General features: G+C 33.0%; 1 protein-coding gene across 1 annotated transcript in view; it reads right to left on the bottom strand.

The window, feature by feature from the left end:
* ATRNL1 (attractin like 1) overlaps positions 1 to 21,801 on the bottom strand; it is a 765,538-nt gene that overhangs the window by 476,577 nt on the left and 267,160 nt on the right. Inside the window, exon 21 of the mRNA XM_047760605.1 lies at positions 15,563 to 15,615. Coding sequence (XP_047616561.1) covers positions 15,563 to 15,615 — 53 coding nt within the window. The remainder of the gene's footprint in view (positions 1 to 15,562; positions 15,616 to 21,801) is intronic.

The following is a 21,801-nucleotide window of genomic DNA, read 5'->3' as shown; positions in this document are numbered from 1 at the left end:
ATGCAAAACGAATAAAAATTTGTTGAGGGTAAATTTCATGTCAAAAATAAGATAATTATTTGATTTGATTTTTAAAACTTCATTAGTTTTAGGGATAATAAATAAAATTAATTGAAAGCTATGATATGCTGATAGTTACAAGAGCACAGATGACATATAAAGATATTAAGGATAAATTAAAGAATAATAATTTTGAAATACTGTCTTTGTGATGCCATGTTTTGGGAAAAATACACAAAAAAATGTAATTTAGCTTCTTATTGCTGCTGGTTAACTAATTAGTGGCTTAAAAAAAACCCACAAATTTATTCTTTTAAAGTTCTGGAAGTCTGAAGTTCAAAAGAGTCTTACAGAGGAAAACCAAAATGCCAGGAGTGGTATCTTCTGGTCGTACTCAAAGATAATCCAGTTTCTTGCCTCTTCCAGTTTTTAAGACTTCACTCTTCAGCACAGGACCCTTTCCTTCTATCTCTCCAACCTCTCGCTTCCATCACATTTCCCACGACTGCAGTCAAATCTCCCTCTGTCCCCTTCACAAGAACACTTGTAATTACACCAGGTCCACCAGAATAACCCAAGGACAATCTCATCTCAAAATCCTTAACTGAAGCATATCTGCAACTCCCTTGTGCCATTTAGGGTAATATATTCACAAGTTTCATGGATTAGGATGGCAGGGGTGGTTATTCAGCCTACTGCATCGTCATGACTTAGATAAAAGACTGAGAAGGTATCTGATACAATGTTACCAACCATATTCTCTGTATACAAGAATTAGCAGTGATTTTAATTTGTCTTTCTATCTCTTTTTCAGGATGAACATGCGTTAGTTACTTCCATAGCTGGGCCAAAAAGGGGGAAATTTTCTGAAGTTCAGAAACTTTTTCTTTTGATCTTTAATGGGTTGTTCACATGGTTTACAGTCACATGGTAAGCAATAAGATTTACATGGTTGTTCTGTGTTTCCAAAAATGGCATATTTCATTGCTAATTAATTTACGTCTTAGGTATAGACTAACAAAAACATGTAAGATAATCAATCTCTCTTTCTGGTCTTTCACAGCAGCAGTAAACCAAGGGTTAAGTTCCAAGATGGAAAAGATTTTTTTTTTTTTCTTGGTCTTTCTAGGTCTGCACCCATGGCACATAGAGGTTCCAAGGCTAGGGGTCAAATCGAAGCTGTAGTAGCGCAATCACCTACAGCACAGCCACAGCAACACGGCATCTGAGCTGCAGGTTTGAGCTACACCACAGCTCACGGCAACGCCAAATCCTTAACCCACTGAGCAAGGCCAGGGATCGAACCCGCATCCTCATGGATACTAGTCAGGTTCTTTATCCACTGCGCCATGACAGGAACTCCAGCAGATGATGTTTTTAGGTAGTTTAGTCAACACGGAGCCAGCACTCAGGGAGCAAACTAGTGGCTGCTTTTTACTACAAAGAGTTAATAACAAATTATATACAAAGTCAAGCTCACAAGTAACAGCATGCTCAAAGGAGTTTAACTGAATAAAATATTAAGAGAAAGACTTAATATGCACAAAATGTTTAGAGGTCAGATATTCCAGCAAACTAATGATTACTTCTAAAGTGATGACAAAATTTATACATAGAAAAGAGGCATTCTGAAAGAGAACTTGAACAATAAAGGAAGGTTCTGAGTACATTATACATTTGGGGTGATGAAGAGCAAATAGTGAGTATCTGTTTTACTCCCTTAACAAAAGTTACATGAAAATGATGTATTTTTTAAGAAAATAGTAAAAGGTGACCAAAAAATCAGCAAAAATTTTGGAAATATCAATATATCTGAGATATAAGACGGAAACCATGCCAGGATCACAAATGAAACCAACTCTGATTTGTGTATGCTGTACCACTGGTTACTGTTTATACAATGTTCCAGCTTCTCTGGGAACCAGGGTATTTATTATGTGTTTTGAATTGTCTCAGAAATTCATAATTTGAATACTTTGAGGAACTAAGGTCTAATGATTTGATTTTTACCAGTGAATATTGTATTTCACCTTTAATTTAGCATTACGCACAGTATTCAAAGAGATCTCAGTTGTAATCTCCCGAATACCAACTGGGTTATAGGATGCAGGTTAATCAACCTCAGTGAGAGTCAATGGTACAATGGGGATAAAATTGCCTACATCATAGGAGTGTGCTCTTTGAGTTAAACAAGATTATGTTAGTAGGTGTTTGGCTTGACTGCCTAAGTAAAGGCGTTCAGTAAATGTTATTACTCCTTCATTATTCACTGTATTGGCTCTGAATAAATTCTAAATGGTTTAAAAAGTCAAACAGATTCTTGTATGTGTATTAATAAATACATATATTTGTTTATAAATATGAGTTCATGATCATGTATTTGGTCATTTCGAGAGTAGTGAAAGGATGCACACGGACTTCGACAACAAAATCAAGAATACAAATATTTAAATTGCTGCTCTGAGTTAGAAAAAAAAAAACAGAATCCAAATATGTTTTAAACAATGGCATATATGTATAAGTACATATATTTGCCAACTTAGACAACTGCTTAGTAAACAATAAAACTTACAAAAATATAAGCGCAAGTATATTCCCAGTATAAGTGTATCACAGTCATACTTAAAATGTGGCTCCAGGAATAATGCCTCAGAAAATGAACTAATTCGGTCTCTTTCATGCTCCATTGCCCTCACCAAGCTGTTTGACATACTGTAAGCAGCCTGATTATTTTAAAATTTAAATTTAACATTTTACTTGCCTCAACATCCTTCAATGCCTTCTCATTTTTCCTAAGATAAAGACCAAAGTCCTTATATGTTCTTCAAAGCACTGCATGATTTGATCCTGCAGATCTTATCACTTCATCTCTTGACTCCCTTCACCTAGTTACACGTGTTAAAGTGTTAGTATCTCACTTGCCATGTTCTTTCCAACCACAGACTTCTATGCATGCCGCTCCTGCTGATTCTACTTCTTTCCATCTGCACATGATCACTGCTCTACTCCCAAGTCATCTTTGACATCAAGGCTCCACCCTTCTCTTACTTCACCTATGTCTACTTCCTGGCTCACGAATTAGGTCAGGTTCTCTTGTAATCTCTTGTAATGTATTCCCAAAGCATCTATAATTCTCAATCAGAGTTTTTAGGACAACCATATCTACATAATTGTGTAAAAGTTTAACATCTATTTTCCCTACTATTTTATAAGCTTCAATGGAGCAGAACATGTTTTGTTCACTGTAATATCCCCAGAGTCCAACAAAGAAGTTAGTCAATAAATATATGTTGAATTAATAAACAAAAGTGAGTCAATTCTAATAAATGACAGTCTCTCCAAGCTCTAACAGTGTAATTCTTACGTAAGTAAAAATCAAGGAGGAAGAAAATATGTCCTCCTAGTGCATATTAAATGAATAAGTAATCTTGTCTTACACATAATAAATACTTAATAAATATTAGCACTTGCTTGCTGAACAATGCTAACCATGCTGACAATTATTAAGAATTTCTATTGAGACTGGAACATTTAGAATAATTCCAAAGGTAAAATCCATTACAAGAATTTTGCAAGTTGAATTATATTCTGCTATCACAGAAAAAGCACAGAACCTGTTATTATCCACACTCTGAATGACTGATTTTGTGATCTAGGACGTACACTTAATCTCATTGTGCAAAAGAGGATGTGGCCTATGCTCATCAATGCCTATTCATCAATACTTCTAATTTTCTTATAATATACCATGATCTCTTCAGAAGCCACCTTCCTTTGCTTCATGGTATCTCCAAGCAGTTAAATTTTCCATTATTCTGCAATGACATATGGAAATCTGCTAAGATTTTATTTGTAGCAAATGTTCCATGGGCCAGCTAGAAAAACAAAGATTGAAGCTCATTTTTATTTCAATCAATGGCTGGTGTTTAAAGCTTTTCAATGTAGAACTTTATGTTCTATATTATGTAAATAAATTTAAAGTAATGTAAAGCAACTTTTACTCCATAACCTATAAAATGATTTCCTAACATTTTTCAGTCAAACACCCCATCAACAAAAAATACTTGCTTATACAGCTATGATAAATGTGTATTCATTTATGTATTAATTGGCTTTTTTTTTTTTTGTCTTTTTAGGGCTGCACCTGCTGCATATGGAGTTCCCAGGCTAGGGGGTCTAATGGGAGCTGTAGCCGCCAGCCTAAGTCACAGCCACAGCAACGTGGGATCCAAGCCACATCTGTGACCTACACCACAGCTCACGGCAACACTGAATCCTTAACCCACTGAGCGAGGCCCAGGATTGTACCCACAACTTCATGGTTCCTAGTTGGATTTGTTAACCAATGAGCTATGACAGAAACTCCTCATTTATGTATTAATCACTTATATGTGTACGCCTAGTATATATTTACTGAACCTCTGCCTAGGAGCCACGGTTTTTCTAAATATGACTTCCAACAAGAGAAGATCCTGGGTTCACAGACTTGCACTCTAATAAGTAAAGAAAACCCACATTTAAATAAACAAATAAACATGTGAGAGAACATCATACTGTGTAGGTGTTAGCATGGGGAAAAAATATTACCGTAATACTTGACTGAGTCCATTTTAAGTTAGACTAGAGTATTAATTAGAGATGGAGTATTTGAGGCAGCAAAAACAGTAAATACAAAAGCCATAATCTAAGGTAAAGTTTGGGATACTTAAGAACAAGCACGTTAAGTCATTAAGAACTCATGAAAACAAGATGACTGCCATATAAATTCCCAAATGTTTAGGAATCAAATCCTGAACTCTGTTTTGTTCATTGATTCCTATACCAGAATATAAACCAGTACAGCTAGAGTTACCATATGTCTGGATATTCATTCAGGTGGGAATTTCTCACTATTCTTCCCTTCCATAATTCTACTGAATATTCTAAAAGTGTATTATTTAAAATAAATTTTACAATAAATTTATTCTAATATATGCAGTTCAAAAACCTAAACTGACATTATGTCATTCTTTTTTATGGCTGAGTAGTATTCCATTGTGTATATATACCACCTCTTCCGAATCCAATCATCTGTCGATGGACATTTGGGTTGTTTCCATGTCTTGGCTATTGTGAATAGTGCTGCAATGAACATGCGGGTGCGCGTGTCTCTTTTAAGTAGAGTTTTGTCCGGATAGATGCCCAAGAGTGGGATTGTGGGGTCATATGGAAGTTCCATGTATAGATTTCTAAGGTATCTCCATACTGTTCTCCATAGTGGCTGTACCAGTTTACATTCCCACCATAGCATTGAGAACTTTGTCTAGATACTCATGTTGCAACAGAAGAAAGGGTGGGGGGAAAATGTAATTGTAATGTATACATGTAAGGATAACCTGACCCCCTTGCTCTACAGTGGGAAAATAAAAAAAAATTATTAAAAAAAAAACCCTAAACTGAATGAAATTCTAATTAGAATTCAATAAAATTTATGTATCAATGTTGCTAAGTCTCATGTCTTCACATGAAGACTTCTCATTTGAGAAATAGTTTGAATTTTGCAGTTGTTTAGGTCCTGTTTTCATTTCCTTTAATGTGGTATTTTTATTTTATGCATATAAAAACAACTCTTAGGTTAAATATATTACTAATTTTTGTTGCTCTAGTTTTATTATCTGGGATTGAGTGTGTGTGATATAGACCCAGAGGTGGATATAGACACAGACTGCCTGGATTGAAACTGGCTTTATTTCCTAGCTATGTGATCTTCTGTAAACAAATTAAACTTTCTCTGCCTCTATTCCCTCAAAGAAAAATGGTGATAATAAGCATACCCTTCTCATTTGAGGATTAAATATACAAATAAACTTTAAAAAAAAAAAAAGCTTAGACTAGACTGGCACAGTTAGTGCTCAGTAAAGTTTAAACTAGTATTATTGTTATTTTAAAATCAATTGGTTTTCTGGTTTTATTAAATGATTCTAAATAATGAGCTATATATCTGTGAAAAAGTAGTTGTAATAAGGATATTATATATGCTATTACCTCTTTTATGTAAAATTATTATCTGGACATAATTTATTTAGAAAGGCATCCATTCAGCATTTAGAAAAGGACATCAGCGTCTTCATACAAATAAGGAGCTGTTAACCCTTGCTCAAGGCAGATACAGCCGCACACCATGTTAAGAGACTTAGTGAGAAAAGTAAGAACAGGAGATCAGCTGCCACTCTTCTGCACAGCCAGGCCCCTTTGAGGAGGGCTCAGACCACACAGCTCCACTTGGGAGCCCTGGTGGGAGATTTTCAGACATTTTTGTTTTCCTCATTAAACTTTGTTTGTTCTATTTAATGATTTTTTAAAATGAGTCTATATTATTTATATGAACAGAATGATATAACACTTTTATTATAAATGTTGAGTCAAATAAAATTGTCAGCTCTCTTCTAGATTACTTCAATAGCAATTTTTGCTCTCAGCTATTTTTAACTCTCATAATTGTGCTATATTCTCTTTCATGTTGGAATATGCTAAAATATTAAATAATTCAAAAATAAACATTTTAAAATACTGGGCTATAACTTCAAGAAATTTAATAAAAACAATGATGAATCAAAGAATAAGATAAAAATGTCAATCATGTGGGCATTTCTGTTTTGTCAGATAATCTTCGCTCCATTATGAGTTCAATCTGCGAAATACAAGAATTTAAATTCTCTGTGTTCACCAAGGTCACCGCTGCTCTATTTGCAGATGGACCAGCCAGATCCTATTTCAATTGCTATTTATATTTATTAGTTAAAAAGTCATTAAACCATTAAAGGATAGTATATTTCATTTAAAATGGGAAAACTCTTTAACTCTGTTTTAGAATAGAACAAAAATTGTTACACTAAATACAAGGTTAACTCAAGTTTTAATTACTTTGTATGACATAGCATTTTAAGCAATTAAATTGAGATCAAAGTTATTTTAATTAAAAGCTGTAATATTACTTAATAGAAATACTACCTATCACTTATGAAACATAAGAAAAAAATCAAATCCAATAAATAATATGCTTATAAATAATGTCTTTCGTCTAAGACATAAATAGTAATTACATAAATCAATAACAAAGGGCTTACAGCAAGATGGCTGGATAAATGTTTCAGTTTTTAGTTTAATATAAACTAAGATAAGATGTGATGAATAGTAGAGGTGAGCACTGAAAATAAAAGGAGTAATTAAATTTCTTGCTCTTAAAATAGGCAGTATATTATTTCCATCACAAAACTGCACCTCAACTCTAAATAGTAATAGGAGAAAATCAAACTGAAATAGTAATTTTTCAGAGTAAAAGGTGGAAAAAAAAGCCAAGATATGCTATATAACTTGGAAATATACTGAAACAGTAATTGGCAGTTTGGACAGTACATGTACTTAAAGAATTAATGAAGGAGGCGCACAAAGTAGATGATTGCAGTAAGTGACTTTCTGTCCTCTGATTCTACTCATTGACATACATCTTCTATATAACATAGTCATGGGCCAGTTTTCCATTTTGCATTTAAAGCTTCCTTCATTATAATTGTTATCATAATTTTTTTAAAGCATTTAAGGAAAAAAGAAATTATACTACTTCGTGACTACTACTTTTTACATTCGTCAAGATAAATTGAGTACTTCAGTGTTTACAACGGTCAGTCAAATTAGATACTACTGCCAGAAACTCTTTTTTTTCCCATGTGATGCATGATACCTATCTAACACATTCAGTTTGGGGGTTTTGATTGAAGTGCAAAAAAAAAACTAAGACTGTAAGATACAACTACTGGAAATTACTTTCAATTATACTAACACCGCATTGCACTCAATTGCTTCAAGTTAGAGTGTGGATCTGCTTTTTGAATTTCACTCCAATCTTTAAAATCAGAACAGTTTCCATTAACACTATTATGAGAACGACTGACCTTTTTTAAAAAACACCATTTCTTTAAGTGTTATTAAGCTTGAAAGGTCTCATAACAAATGACAAGACTGCCATCTAGTGCTTTATAACTATTTCTTTAACATTTTTAAAAGAGGGAAAGAATCCCATATGATAGATGAACTGTCCAATATGGTAGCCACAATTCACATGTGCCTACTGAGTACCTGAAATGCGACTGATTTGAATCAGGACTGACATGAGTACAGAATACAAACTGTATTTCAAACACCGAAATTGAGAAAAACCTCAAAAAAATGATTTTTTACACTGTCACATTAAAATGACATTTTAGGTACATTGAGTTAAAATAAAATATATTATTAAAATTGATTTCAACGGTTTAATTTTTCTTTTTAGGTAGCAGAAAAATTTTAATTGCACATTTAGGATAAATTATTTTTATTGTGGACAGCACTGTCTAGAGAAAAATCACTTTAGTCTTAAATATAAAAGGCTTAAGTTAAATGCGAGTATATTTAATATTTCTTAAAAAATGGAATATAAATTCTGTTATAACTGTTGTCCAAAAGTGTAACTAGTTATTTCTTTGGAACACAACAAAAGCTAAAGAGTCAAGAAGAATTAAATATGAATTTCTAATTTTAAAACATCAGACAAAAATATGTCCCCCTTAAAATCCAGGAGGATTGAGAGAGGTAAAACAAAATGAATGTGGAAAAAAACCAACAACAAGGATAATTTAAAAGACAAAGAAAATAGACAACTTGATCATCAGTATGGAAAAAAATTGCAAGTGGACTAAGACATATTAAATACGTATGGGTCCATAAGTTTATGATACAAAAACAACAAACTTAGCTATCACCTTGGAAAGATACTAAGCAAACAATTCTTTATTTTGAAATTTATTTGCCTTTCTTAAAACTGGTAAACTTTTAAAAAAGATTATAGCTTTTATCATGCCTTGCCTGTATGCCTGTAGCAATGCGTAAGCAAATAGCCCACAAGAAAAAAAAATCTGTCTTTAACAGTTTTTCAAACAAGAAATAAATTAGAATATCACAATTTACAACCTCTAATTAACTACATTCTAAACACTGAGCACCAGTGTCTACTAAGAACATTAAAAGAACTGCAAGAGGAGTTCGCGTCATGGCACAGCACAAACCAATCCGACTAGGAACCATGAGGATGCACGGCACAGACACAAGTCGGATCTGGGCTTGCTGTGGCTCTGGCACAGGCCGGCAGCTGTAGCTCCGATTAGACCCCTAACCTGGGAACCTCCATATGCTGCGGGTGCAGCCCTGAAAAGACAAAAGACAAAAAAAAAAAAAGAAAAAGAAAAAAGAACTGCAAGAATTATGTGCTTCTGCTATACAAAGAACACAAAACCACCTATGAAAAATAGTGCTTCCTCCAAATCATATCTGAATCTAATTAAACCCCTAAATCAGGGAATTTCAACCCCAACACTATTGACATTTTGGGTCACATAAATTCTTTGTTCTAAGGAGCTGTGCATCCATGCACATTGTAGGATGTGGAACAGTGTCTACCCACTAGGTGTCTGTAGGACCCACACACCATGCCTATGTGTGATACATAAAAATGTCCCACAGGCTACAAAAACACCTAAATAAGATTAGGGATTTTTTTTTTTAATACCACATTCTCAATAAAATTAGAAAAATAACTTTAAAATGATGTTAATAGGAGTTCCCGTCGTGGCGCAGTGGTTAACGAATCCGACTAGGAACCATGAGGTTGCGGGTTCGGTCCCTGCCCTTGCTCAGTGGGTTAACGATCCGGCATTGCCGTGAGCTGTGGTGTAGGTTGCAGACGCGGCTCGGATCCCGAGTTGCTGTGGCTCTGGCGTAGGCCGGTGGCTACAGCTCCAATTCGACCCCTAGCCTGGGAACCTCCATATGCCGAGGGAGCGGCCCAAGAAATAGCAACAACAACAACAACAACAACAACAACAAAAAGACAAAAAATAAATAAATAAAAAATAAAATGATGTTAATAAGATTTACTCAATTCAAATTAAGAAAATTGTTAATATACAAAAAAGAGATAAAAATCGAACCCTACACTATGTAGAAAATAATATTAATAAGAACACTAATACCAAATATAGGCAAAAAAACAACAACTAAAAACTCCATGAGGAGTTCCCGTCATGGCTCAGTGGAACGAATGTGACTAGCATCAAAACGAGGATGCAGGTTCGATCCCTAGCCTCGCTCAGTGGGCTAAGGATCCAGCGTTGTCATGAGCTGTGATGTAGGATGTAGACGCAGCTCAGATCTGGCGTTACTGTGGCTGTGGTGCAGGCCAGCAGCTACAGCTCCAATTCGACCCCTAGCCTGGGAATCTCCATATGCTGCAGGTGCGACCCTATAAAAAGACAAAAAAATTTTAAAACTAAAAATAAAAACTGTATGAGAAGGAAATTACTGAAGATACAACATAAAATTGATGAACTGGAAAACAAAATAAGTGAAAAGGATGAATAATCCCAAAGCTCATGCTAAAATATGGGGCAAAAAAAAAAAAAACTACCAGTAAAAAAGCACCAGGTATTCTTAGTTAATTTTAGCTAATCTTTGAGGTTCACTTAATATTAAGCTATTCATCTTTTAAAATAAAAAAGCAATCGTGTCAAACTTATCTTTGAAAGCTATTACCATAATTTTACAACATGAAGTTAGAACAATTAAAAAGATTATTTCATAGAAAAAATAATGTAAAAATATAGTCTGCATTCATTTTCACTGACAATAATCCTAAATAAAATATAAACGAATAACATTTAGCAGTATCCCAAGTAATAATATGCCATAACTATGTTTGGTTTACCCCAGAATGCAAAGATGTTTAATTAATGGAAATCTATTAATATGCAGCTTAAATTTAACAACGTAAAGGGAAAAGTCATTAATAATGAAATCTTGCAGGATACTAATGTAGATAGGAATTTTCTTAACTTGATACCGAGAGTATTCCATAAATTATAGCAAACTCTCTATTTGATGTGATGCCTACTAACCATCGTTTTGACCCAGCACTGAAACAGAGATCCCAATCTTACCAATAAGGGAGTAAAAAATAGAAAAGTATGGAACAAAATGTCCTTATTTGTATATACTGTAATCAACTGCATTGAAAAATCAAACATCTATAAACAATTAGAATTGATAACAGAGTTCACTGAAGTTGATGACTACCAGATCAATGTATTAAAATGAATTTTATATTTACATATAAAGCATAAATGGAAAGTGTAATTTTAAAAGATACTATTTAAGGAGTTCTCATTGTGGCTCAGTGGTTAATGAATCCGACTAGGAACCACGAGGTTGTGGGTTCGATCCTCGGACTGGCTCAGTGGGTTAAGGATCCAGTGTTGTCATGAGCTGTGGTGTAGATCACAGACACAGCTCGGATCCCATGTTGCTATGGCCCTGGCTTAGGCTGGCGGCTACAGCTCCAATTAGCCTGGGAGCCTCCATATGCTGCAAGCACGGCCTTAGAAAAGACAAAAAAATTTAAAAACATAAAATAAAATAAAATATACTATTTGAAATAGCAAAAAAAACTAGAAAATTAGTATTTTATATATAAAATATTATATAAATATTTTATAAAACATGTTCATACACAGACATGAAGTTGAACTCAACATTATTAGCAATAATAGAAATGCAAATTTAAATCACAATATACTACTAATACTCTAGAATGGTTATAATAAAAAAGACTAACAATATAAAGTGTTGATGAGAATGTGGAAAAAACTGAAACATTTATAAATTGCTAGTGGGAATGTACAATGGCAGAGCCATGCTATAAAATCATTTCACAGCTTCTTAAACATAAGCATGTCATATGACCTGGCAATTGCACATCTAGGAATCTAACCAAGAAAAATGAAAATATATGTCTACACAAAGACCATCTAAATGTCCTGTCAGCATTTTTCATAATATCCAAAGCCTAGAAATAATTCCAATGCCCATCAACTGGTGAATAGGCCAAAAATAAAGTCTCATATCTATATAATATCATACCATCCATTATTTTCTGAAACTAAAATTACTGCATTAAAAAATTAAAATGGAAATAACTTTAGATCATTTGATTTAGATCATTTATTTGGATCAATTGATTTATATCAATTGATGTGGAAAAAGTATAAGACATAAACAAATACCTATTCTTAATAAAAAAACACTCAGCAAAGTACGAATAGAAGGGAATTCCTCAACCTGGTAAAGGTTTCTAGGAAAAAACCTGTAACCCACTTTATGGTGAAAGGTAGAATGCTTTACCTCTAAGATCAGGAACAAGACAAAAATATTTGCACGTTCACCATATCTTTTCACATGATACCAGAGGTTACTAAGGCATGAGACAAAAAAAAAAAAAATCCAGACAGAAAAGAAAGTAATCAAACTCCATTATTTGCAGATTATTTTCCACATTAAAAAATATGACATAATCTACAATAAAGGTACCTGAACTATTAACTGAGTTTAGTCTCTTAAAAATGAAGGATACAAAAGCAATATTTTAAAAAGTGTAGATTTGGAGTACTTGTCATGGCTCAGTAACAACAAACCCAGCTAGCATCCATGAGGATGCGGGTTCAATCCTTGGCCTTGCTCAGTGAGATAAGGATCCAGCGTTGCCCTGAGCTGTGGTGTAGGTTGCAGACATACTCAGATCTTGTGCTGCTGTGGCTGTAGCATAGGCCAGAAGCTACAGTTCCCATTCAACCCCTCACCTGGGAATTTCCATATGTCGAGGGGTGTGGCTCTCAAAAAAGACCCAAAAAAAAGTGTAGTTTTAACTGTGAGAAAATATTAAAAATACTATTCATGAAGCATCAAAAATTTTTTAAATAATTTGATGGATATATCTGATAAAAAAAAACTGTTAAAGTTCTGTGAAGTGAAAACTGCCAAATATTGCTGAGAATGTATTTAAAAATTAAGAAAAAATGATATGCTATGTTCATAGGTCAGAAGACTCACCATAGTTAAGATACAAATTCTCCCCCAATAAGTCTGTAAACTAAACACAATCTCTATCCAAATCCTAGTATGTGTTTTTGTTAAAACTGACAAGCAGATTCTAAAATCATCTGTAAACACAAAGGAAACAGAACAGCCAAACTAAGCTTGAAAAGAAAGAACAAAATTGGAGAATAAATACTACATGATTTTGAGACATGTTAAAAAGCTACAGTAATTGTAAGTGTTATGCTGACATAAAAATGTGCAAATAAATTAAGAGAATAAAGAAGCCAGAAATATTCTTACGCACTCTTATGCACATATATGGACAAGTGGTTTTTAACAAAAGTGCAAAAGCAGTTCATTGATTTAAAAATAATCTTTAAAAACAAATAGTGCTCAAACATTTGGATATCCATATCACAAAAAAATTTTTCAAAAAATGGGCAGAAGATCTGAACAGACAATTCTCCAAAGAAGACATACAGTTGGCCAAAAAACACATGAAAAGATGTTCAACATCACTCATTAGTAGAGAAATGCAAATCAAAACCACTAGGAGGTGCCACCTTACACCGGCCAGAATGGCCATCATCAAAAAGACTACACACAGTAAGTGCTGGAGAAGGTGTGGAGAAAAAGAAACCCTAGTACACTGTTGGTGGGAATGTAAATTGGTGCAACCACTGTCGAAAACAGGATGGAGAGCCCTCAGAAAACTAAAAAGAGAACCACCATTTGATCCAGCAATCCCACTCCTGGGCATCTAGCCAGAGAAAACCACGACTTGAAAAGGCACGTGTACTCCAAGGTTCATTGCAGCACTATTTGCAATAGCCAGGACATGGAAACAACCTAAATGCCCATCGACAGAGGAGTGGATCAAGAAGATGTGGTACATAGACACAATGGAATATCATTCAGCCATTAAAAGGAACAAAATAATGGTATTTGCAGCAACATGGATGGACCTGGAAATTATCATGCTAAGTGACATCAGTCAGACAATGAGACACCAACATCAAATGCTATCACTGACATGTGGAATCTAAACAAAGGACACAATGAACTTCTTTGCAGAACAGATACTGACTCACAGACTTTGAAAAACTTATGGTTTCCAAATGAGACAGGTTCGGGGGTGGGGGGATGCTCTGGGGATTTGGGACGGAAATGCTGTAAAATTTGTTGTGATGATTGCTGTACACCTATAATGTAATAAAATCCACTGAGTAATTAAAAATAAATAAATAAATAAATAAATCACACACACACAAAAACCAGAAATATTCTCATGCAGTCTTATGCACATGTAAGGACAACTGGTTTTTGACAAATGTGCAAAAGCAATTCATTGGTTTAAAAATAATCTTTAAAACAAATGGTGCTCAAACATTTTGATATCCATATCATGAAAAAAATTTCTTGATTCATTCCTTTAAATACACAAATTTAATTAATACTCAAAATGGATTATATACTTAAAGGGAAAAGCTAAAAATATAAAACTTCTGAAAGAAAACATAGGGGAAAATTTTGCAACCTTGAGTCAGACTAAGATCTCTCAGAAGAAAAAATTCCCAAAGTGAACTTCATCTAAATTATAAACTGCTCTTCAAAAAACAATATGCTTAATAAAGTAAAAAGATAAGCTGCTAACTATAAAAAGATTATTTGCAAAATATATATCAGATAAAGAAGCCATATCTAGAATATACAAAGTACTCTGAAAAACCCAATAAGATGAAAACAATCCTATTTTCTTAAGTGGGCAATGAATTTAAATACACTCCATCAAATAACCTATACATACGGCAAAAAAAAAAAAAGAAAAAGAAAAAATGCTTCATATCATTAGTCATCAGGGAAATGCAAATAAAATGAGAATTAAATCCCATTACATACTTACTAGAATGAAGTATTGAGAGATTTGGAAGAACTGAAACTCTCATACACTACTGGTAAAAATGTAAAACAATACAATCATTTGGGAAATAGGTTGTTTCTTTAAAGTTAAACATACATCTGCCATATGATCATTACTCAATAAAGGATCTTTAAATACAAAATCGGTGCAGCTTTTTAATAATAACCAAAATTGCTCCCTGGAAAAATCTATCATAAAATTCTATTTATTCAAAATTTAATCTTAATGAAAAAAAGACTGCTATAAAATCCAGCTGAGACTACTCAGGTTCTATATTTTGCTACATGTTCAGAATAACACCTATTGCTATTTTACTCTTCAGAGCAGGAAAAAAAAATGCACCAAATACAAGTAGAGACTATAGCAAGAACACATTAACTTTCTTAGCAATATACATAAAGTTGTATTATAAGACTTAAAAAACAGAAATAACATATTAATAACAAAATCAGTTATTCTAAATGAATTTTTTTACCTGCAAAAGGACCTACAACTAATAATACAAACAAATTATTTAAAATAAAAAAATACAGGTGTTCCCTTGTGGCACATTAAAGGTCCAGCCTTGTCACTGCAGGGCTCAGGTTGCTGCTGCGGTGTGGGTTTGATCCCTGGCCTGGGAACTTCCACACGTCATGGGCGCAGCCGAAAAATAAAAATAAATGTAAAAATAAAATTAAAGTTAAAAATACAAATACTTACAATAACATGTTCCTCTAAGTGGATTACCGACATAGCGATTTTCAGAGTCGCATCTGTAGAAACACAAAAAACCTCATTTACTATTAAACAACAACACTCAAAAGCCTCGTGTTTTTCCTCCAACAAAAAGGTAATTAAACTCTACATTAAAACATCAAGCATACTGTTAACTGAAGTTTTAAAAACAAATCTTCGAAAGCATTAATGTAGAAAGCCAAAATATGGGCATGAGTAAACGAAGAAATAATATGAAATAATATGAGGAAGAATTTTCAAGTCTGGATAAAGGTATGATTTTTAGGTAGGGGAAGAAAGCTGTGGGAACTCAAAATCCACATCATTTTCTTAATTCTGGTACTCTCTCTCTTTTTTTTTTTTTTTTTGTCTTTTTTAGGGTTGCACCCATGGCACATGGAGGTGCTCAGGATAGGGGTCGAATCAGAGCTGTAGCCTCTGGCCTACACCACAGCCACTGCAACACCAGATACGAGTGGTGTCTGTGACCTACACCACAGCTCACAGCAGATCCTTAACCCACTGCATGAGGCCAAGGATCGAAACTGCATCCTCGTGGATGCTAGTCAGAGTCAGTGCCACTGAGCCAAAATGGGAACTCCACGTCTGGTATTCCTAGAAACTAAAATATTTTCCCCTAGTTTCCACACCAGTGAATCTGTATTTTAAAAAGCCCTTCTCAAGTGTGTAATGGAGAAAAGTTTTCTCTAAATCATCCAACCCTGAATTCAGGAGCTCAAACTCCAAATTCATGTAATCAGAATATGACAAAATGAAAGAAGACATGAGCATTCAAACTCATAAATAGGAAGTTAAATTCTTCCAAAATATGGTTAACCATAGCCATAGGGGGAAAATCATAAGTATTTTCAAAATTTCTGAAGTTCACATTTTTCCATACCTGTTTCCATAATCCAATTAAAATGGCAATTAGTGCCTAACAGGTAAAGTTTGGTTTTTACATAATGCTACATCTTGGAAAACTCCCCAAATTTAATTATTATAAAATGTATACAGCAGGGTAACTGAATAAAGTGACTTAATAATTAAATTATATTTGGAATTTTAAAACATGAGAAAGCTCTTCCAAAAATGTCTTTAGTTTTAGTAGAGATAATTACAAGTGATAAATAATTTTAATATGTATTTTTAATAAATGAATGGGCAAATGATTTAAAAAAATAAATAATCAGTTACATTTTGAATGCATTTTTCAGCCATGTGCTTACTAATTTTTTGTATCCATGAAAACACATGAGTTGATGAATAAATCTTTTTCTACATTAACTGCACAATTCAAGTAGAAATAAACAGTCCTTTAAACAACTAACTATATTCTCTGTGAAACAAAGCAACTTTGGGCCTAAGTTTTCTGTGACTTCTCCAAAAGCTACTTATTTTTAAGTGTGTGGTATATAGTAATTTTCTAGCTTTAGAATATGATCATTCTCATTATTGCTGGGTTAATAAGCACTTCAGAATCTATATACTATTCCTCTACAATTGTTTCTTCTTTTAGACTCAACTGCTTAAATCTTGTCACTTTGTACCAACTATACATGTATACTAAAGGATTGACTTAAAATACTGTTATGATTCCTTTTCCTGTCACAAAAAATAAACTTGACTTGTTGTAAATGGGTATCTCAATACTACTTTTAGAATAGGAAAATATTCAACATAATATTTCCTGCATTGTCATGCATTATAGTTCCTGCATATCTTAATGCCTAAATAGATGTTTTTCCAGTTCCCATACAGAGCAATCATCGATGAATACCTTTGTCAAATGACAAGAGATTTAAAGTATTTTAATTTATTTAAGAGTTGACGTTAAGAGATCCAATACAAACTTATTGTCCAACATGAAAGTTGTAGAGTTTCCATTTTTGTTAATAATATTTATTTATTCAAATTATATAATATTATATTGAACTAATACTATTATGTTTAACTTCAATACAATATAATTTTTGCAAGGAATACTTAAAATTTTACTTTCTCTAAACTACAAATTTTCTCAGAATGATGAAATTATATGCTCTTATTGAGGAATTAACTTCTTCTGGCTTTCATTACTCAAGCTCAGAATTTTAACAAAAATAAGGAATTAACACCACTCTGATAAGAATTAAACTCAGAGACTTTACAGAGTTCTTGAAGGTGTCCAATATAAAAATGACATTCACTTCTACATTTTCAAACTCAAAAAAGCAAATAAGAAACATCTATTGTCTAAAAGACAATACAAATAACTATTGAGGGAATTTTGAATATATTAGAAGTATTTTCAAAATATAGAATTATAAGTTGAGTTTAAACACCAATTTTTGGTAGTTTAATTTCAGGTATCACTTAAAGAATCACCAGTGCTTACAAACAACTAAGAAAATAAATAGATGCAAAAAAAGTAATGACATTTTAGGTATAAAATTCTGCCTGAAAAAACACAAAAGTAGATATAAATAAATTGAAACACATTTTTCATTTTTCATTAGGATAGCTGAACATCATCACTTTGGCAATTAATTTCAAAGATAAGGTTTAATTTGATTTAATAAAAATTCTAATAAAGTTTTAAAGGAAATAAGAAAGTTGATCTTAATGTTCATATGCAGAAATAAACATATAAGAATAGCTAGAAACAATACTGAAAAGGAATAGCTTTGAGAGAAGCTAGACTTAAAAGACATTAAAATATATCCAAAGTTTATATAATTAAAATAGCGTGGTATTAGTACATCAATAGAAAGCCTAATGGTACAGAAGAGGAATTCCAGCAACAGGCTCAACCATCACTTACTAAAAATCTAGTATATGATAAAAGCAGTATTTTAAATGACTGGGGTATAGTCTTCTTCATAAATGGTACTGAGAAAACTGGATAGCCATTTTGAAAATATATGATTAGATCCAATACTCACATCATACATACACATGAAACACTAAATGGACCAAAGATTTAAGAGTAAAGAAAAAAAAATCTTTCAACATATTAGAAGAAAAGAAGAGTGAATGGCATGATACTATAGGTATAATAAAAGGCCTTCAGACACGAATAAAATCTAAATTCAGGAGTTCCCATCTTGGCTCAGCAGTTAATGAACCCAACTAGTATCAAAGAGGACGTGGGTTCAATCCCTGGCCTCACTCAGTGGGTTAAGGATCCAGTGTTGCCATAAGCTGTGGTGTAGGTCACAGATGCAGTTCGGATCCCATGTTGCTGTGGCTCTGATGTAGGCCAGCAGCTGCGGCTCTGTTTGGACCCCTAGCCTGGGAACCTTCATGTGCAATGGGTGCGGCCCTAAAAAAAAAAAAAAAAAAATATCCAACTGCAATTTTAAAAAGAAAAGAATACATAAAAAACTTCCACATGTTAAAAAAAAGCATTAATAAAAGTCAAAAGACATATGACAAATTGGGAGAAGATACTTGCAATATACGTCATACAAAAAAGTCTGAAATCCCTAATTTATAAAGAATTCTTTTAAAACAAAGAATTCTTTTAAAATAAATGTAAATGGCTATACATTTTATAGAAAAACTGGCAAAGTACATGAATAAACAAATCACAAAAAGCACAATAAAAATGACCTTTAAGTATATTAAAAGATATTTGACTTTATTCATAATAAAAAAAAATCTAAGACTATACCAATATCCCATGTATTCTCTGTCAGATAGTCAAAATTTCGAAAGCATAATGATATACTTAGTTTATGATCCTATGGGAAAACAGGCCCTCCCATACAATACTGGTAGGAATACAAAAATGAGAAAACCCGATGGAGGAGAATTTTACTGTATCTAAAGAACTGTATATGCATGTATTCTTCACCCTAGCAATCCCACTTAAAGGAATTTACTCTGGAAATACACGTCCACCGATACGAAAATATGTGTACACAAATTTATTCACTACAGCATCATTTGTAATCATACAATACTAGAAAACATCTAAATGGTCATCCATAAGAGATTTGTGAAATAAAACATGATACAAACACATACTGGAGTATTATGCAACTATAAAAAACAAACAAACAAAAAAACATTAACAGGATGAAGATGTTTATAATTTGATATAGATACTATATCTACTATATGTCACCCCTTGTTTAGGAAAATAAAGAATGACTGTCTCTATATGTGTGTATGTTTGGATAAAAATACATAATATTTAAATGACTTTAGCTTTACAAAAAGAAACATAGGAAAGATAAATCAGAAGATAGTGAAGTTGACTACCTACCAGAGGAGGAAGGAGAAAACAGGGTGTAATTCTTCTGTGTGTATTTGTTAATACTTTCGTCTTTTGAAAGAATGTTAATGTTTAACATACTCAATAAATATATATTATACCACTAAGAATGAGAAAGGGAAAAAAAAACTAAAACATAAACTGAAAGGAATAAACAATGTGTGTGTATATATACATGTGTGTGTGTAGTGGTCACCAAGGCAAAGGGAAGGAAAAAGGGGAGTAGGAGGAGGGAGGTGGGGAGGAAGAGAACAGGAGGGAAGGAAAGAAGGAAGAAAGGAGAGGAAGGAACAGGCAGGGAGAGAGGGAGAAAGCAACAATTTCATGAACTTATGGACACAGTATTTGACTATATTCTCAATCTTGGGTAAGATGGGGTGGAGGAAAAAAAAACTGCAATCAAATTTTGAAATTCTTTTAGTAAGTTTGTTTATTTAAGTGATGTAAACAAAGCAATTCTGAAAATAGAGAATTGAGCAAATAAAGAATATGTTAATGTGATTGGGAGTCAGTGTTTTCACTGAGGGAGAAGATACATAAAAGTGGTGAACTGAAGAAGGTCCAAAAGAACCTTGTGGGGATGTAGTGAAACTGGAAGTTTAGATATGAAGCAATGTTTTTCTAAAAGATGTGTATGTATATGCACGTGTTTCTACACATGTACACACGTGTACACATGTATGTATATACTTCATATATATGTACTTAGGTGTATTTATTTGTGTATATAAATAATCATTCTCCAGTTCTATTCACAGAAAAGGCCAAAAAATAAAGATATCTCATTAAAAAAGAGAAAAATCAGCACCAAGATAGTGGTCTCAGTATGATTCTCCATCACACAGACACACACAGACACACATACACACAGAAACTGACTTCAGGGATGAGACAAGACAACTATAAAATGAGCCTAGAACATCTTATACCAAAAGGAGAAGAAACGTTCACAAAGTGATAGGTACATGTCAAAAACACCAGAGCCATCCTGAAATGGCTCTCACTGACAAAATCTGGGAAAATTTGAGTGCCAAATGATTAGGTAGAGCAGTGACTTGTAAACCTTTGGGAAATAGGAATTCAGGAGTTCTTAAGAATAATAAATGAATAAGTAAATGGTGGAGAAGGGAGAGCTCTTCTTGTGGTAGAATTTTGACAACTAATCAGTAAATGCAGAGGAAGTATGTGATTCGGTCATCATTATAGTAAAGATTGAGATCAGACAAGAATAACCAATTTTTCTTCCAATAAATATGTCATGTCCCACCTGATGAATTTATCTCGGATTCACTCAAACAAGAAAAAGAAGAGAAAAAGAAAGAATTTAAGGTCTACTTGTCATATCGCTAATAAAAATTCAAGAACTTATTGACTAGTAAATGCCTCATAGTAACAGAGTCACTGCTCATGGGAAAATATCTTCATTACAAGGGATGAAATGAAAAAAATCTCAGATAAATGTATATATGCATAACTTTACAAATGTATACACTAATGTATAATTATGCCCAATGCTGTGCATTGCAAACATTGATAATCCCATTTAATTTCTCACATACCAAAGTCAATTGGCAAAATGATATATGCTAATCAACTGTAAATATAATAAGCTGATATACTGAAATGTTTGGCATAGTTCTCATAGATTTTCATGTAATGTATAACAGTAACATGACTTGGAAACAAAATGATCATAATCTGATTAATGTCACTGTAGACCTCACAAGTAAATGCACGCTAAAAAATCAGAATGAAAGACCTCAGAAGCAATTACTTTCAACAAAAAGAAAGAGCAATATTAGAAATAAAATTCTAAATTCTTTCTTAAGGCAAGCTTGCATATATGAATATAAAATAAGCACATTGATTAAAAAATGTTTTAAATTATATTTTATTCTTTAACATTTTGAAACACAAAAGTAAAATCTAAACAATCTCTCTTAAGAAAGGTTTTAATTTACAC

The sequence above is a fragment of the Phacochoerus africanus genome, chromosome 15, assembly GCF_016906955.1.
Source record: "Phacochoerus africanus isolate WHEZ1 chromosome 15, ROS_Pafr_v1, whole genome shotgun sequence".
NCBI lineage: Eukaryota > Metazoa > Chordata > Mammalia > Artiodactyla > Suidae > Phacochoerus > Phacochoerus africanus.
The sequence above is the reverse complement of the archived record's forward strand: the minus strand, read 5'-3'. Positions and strand labels throughout refer to the sequence as shown.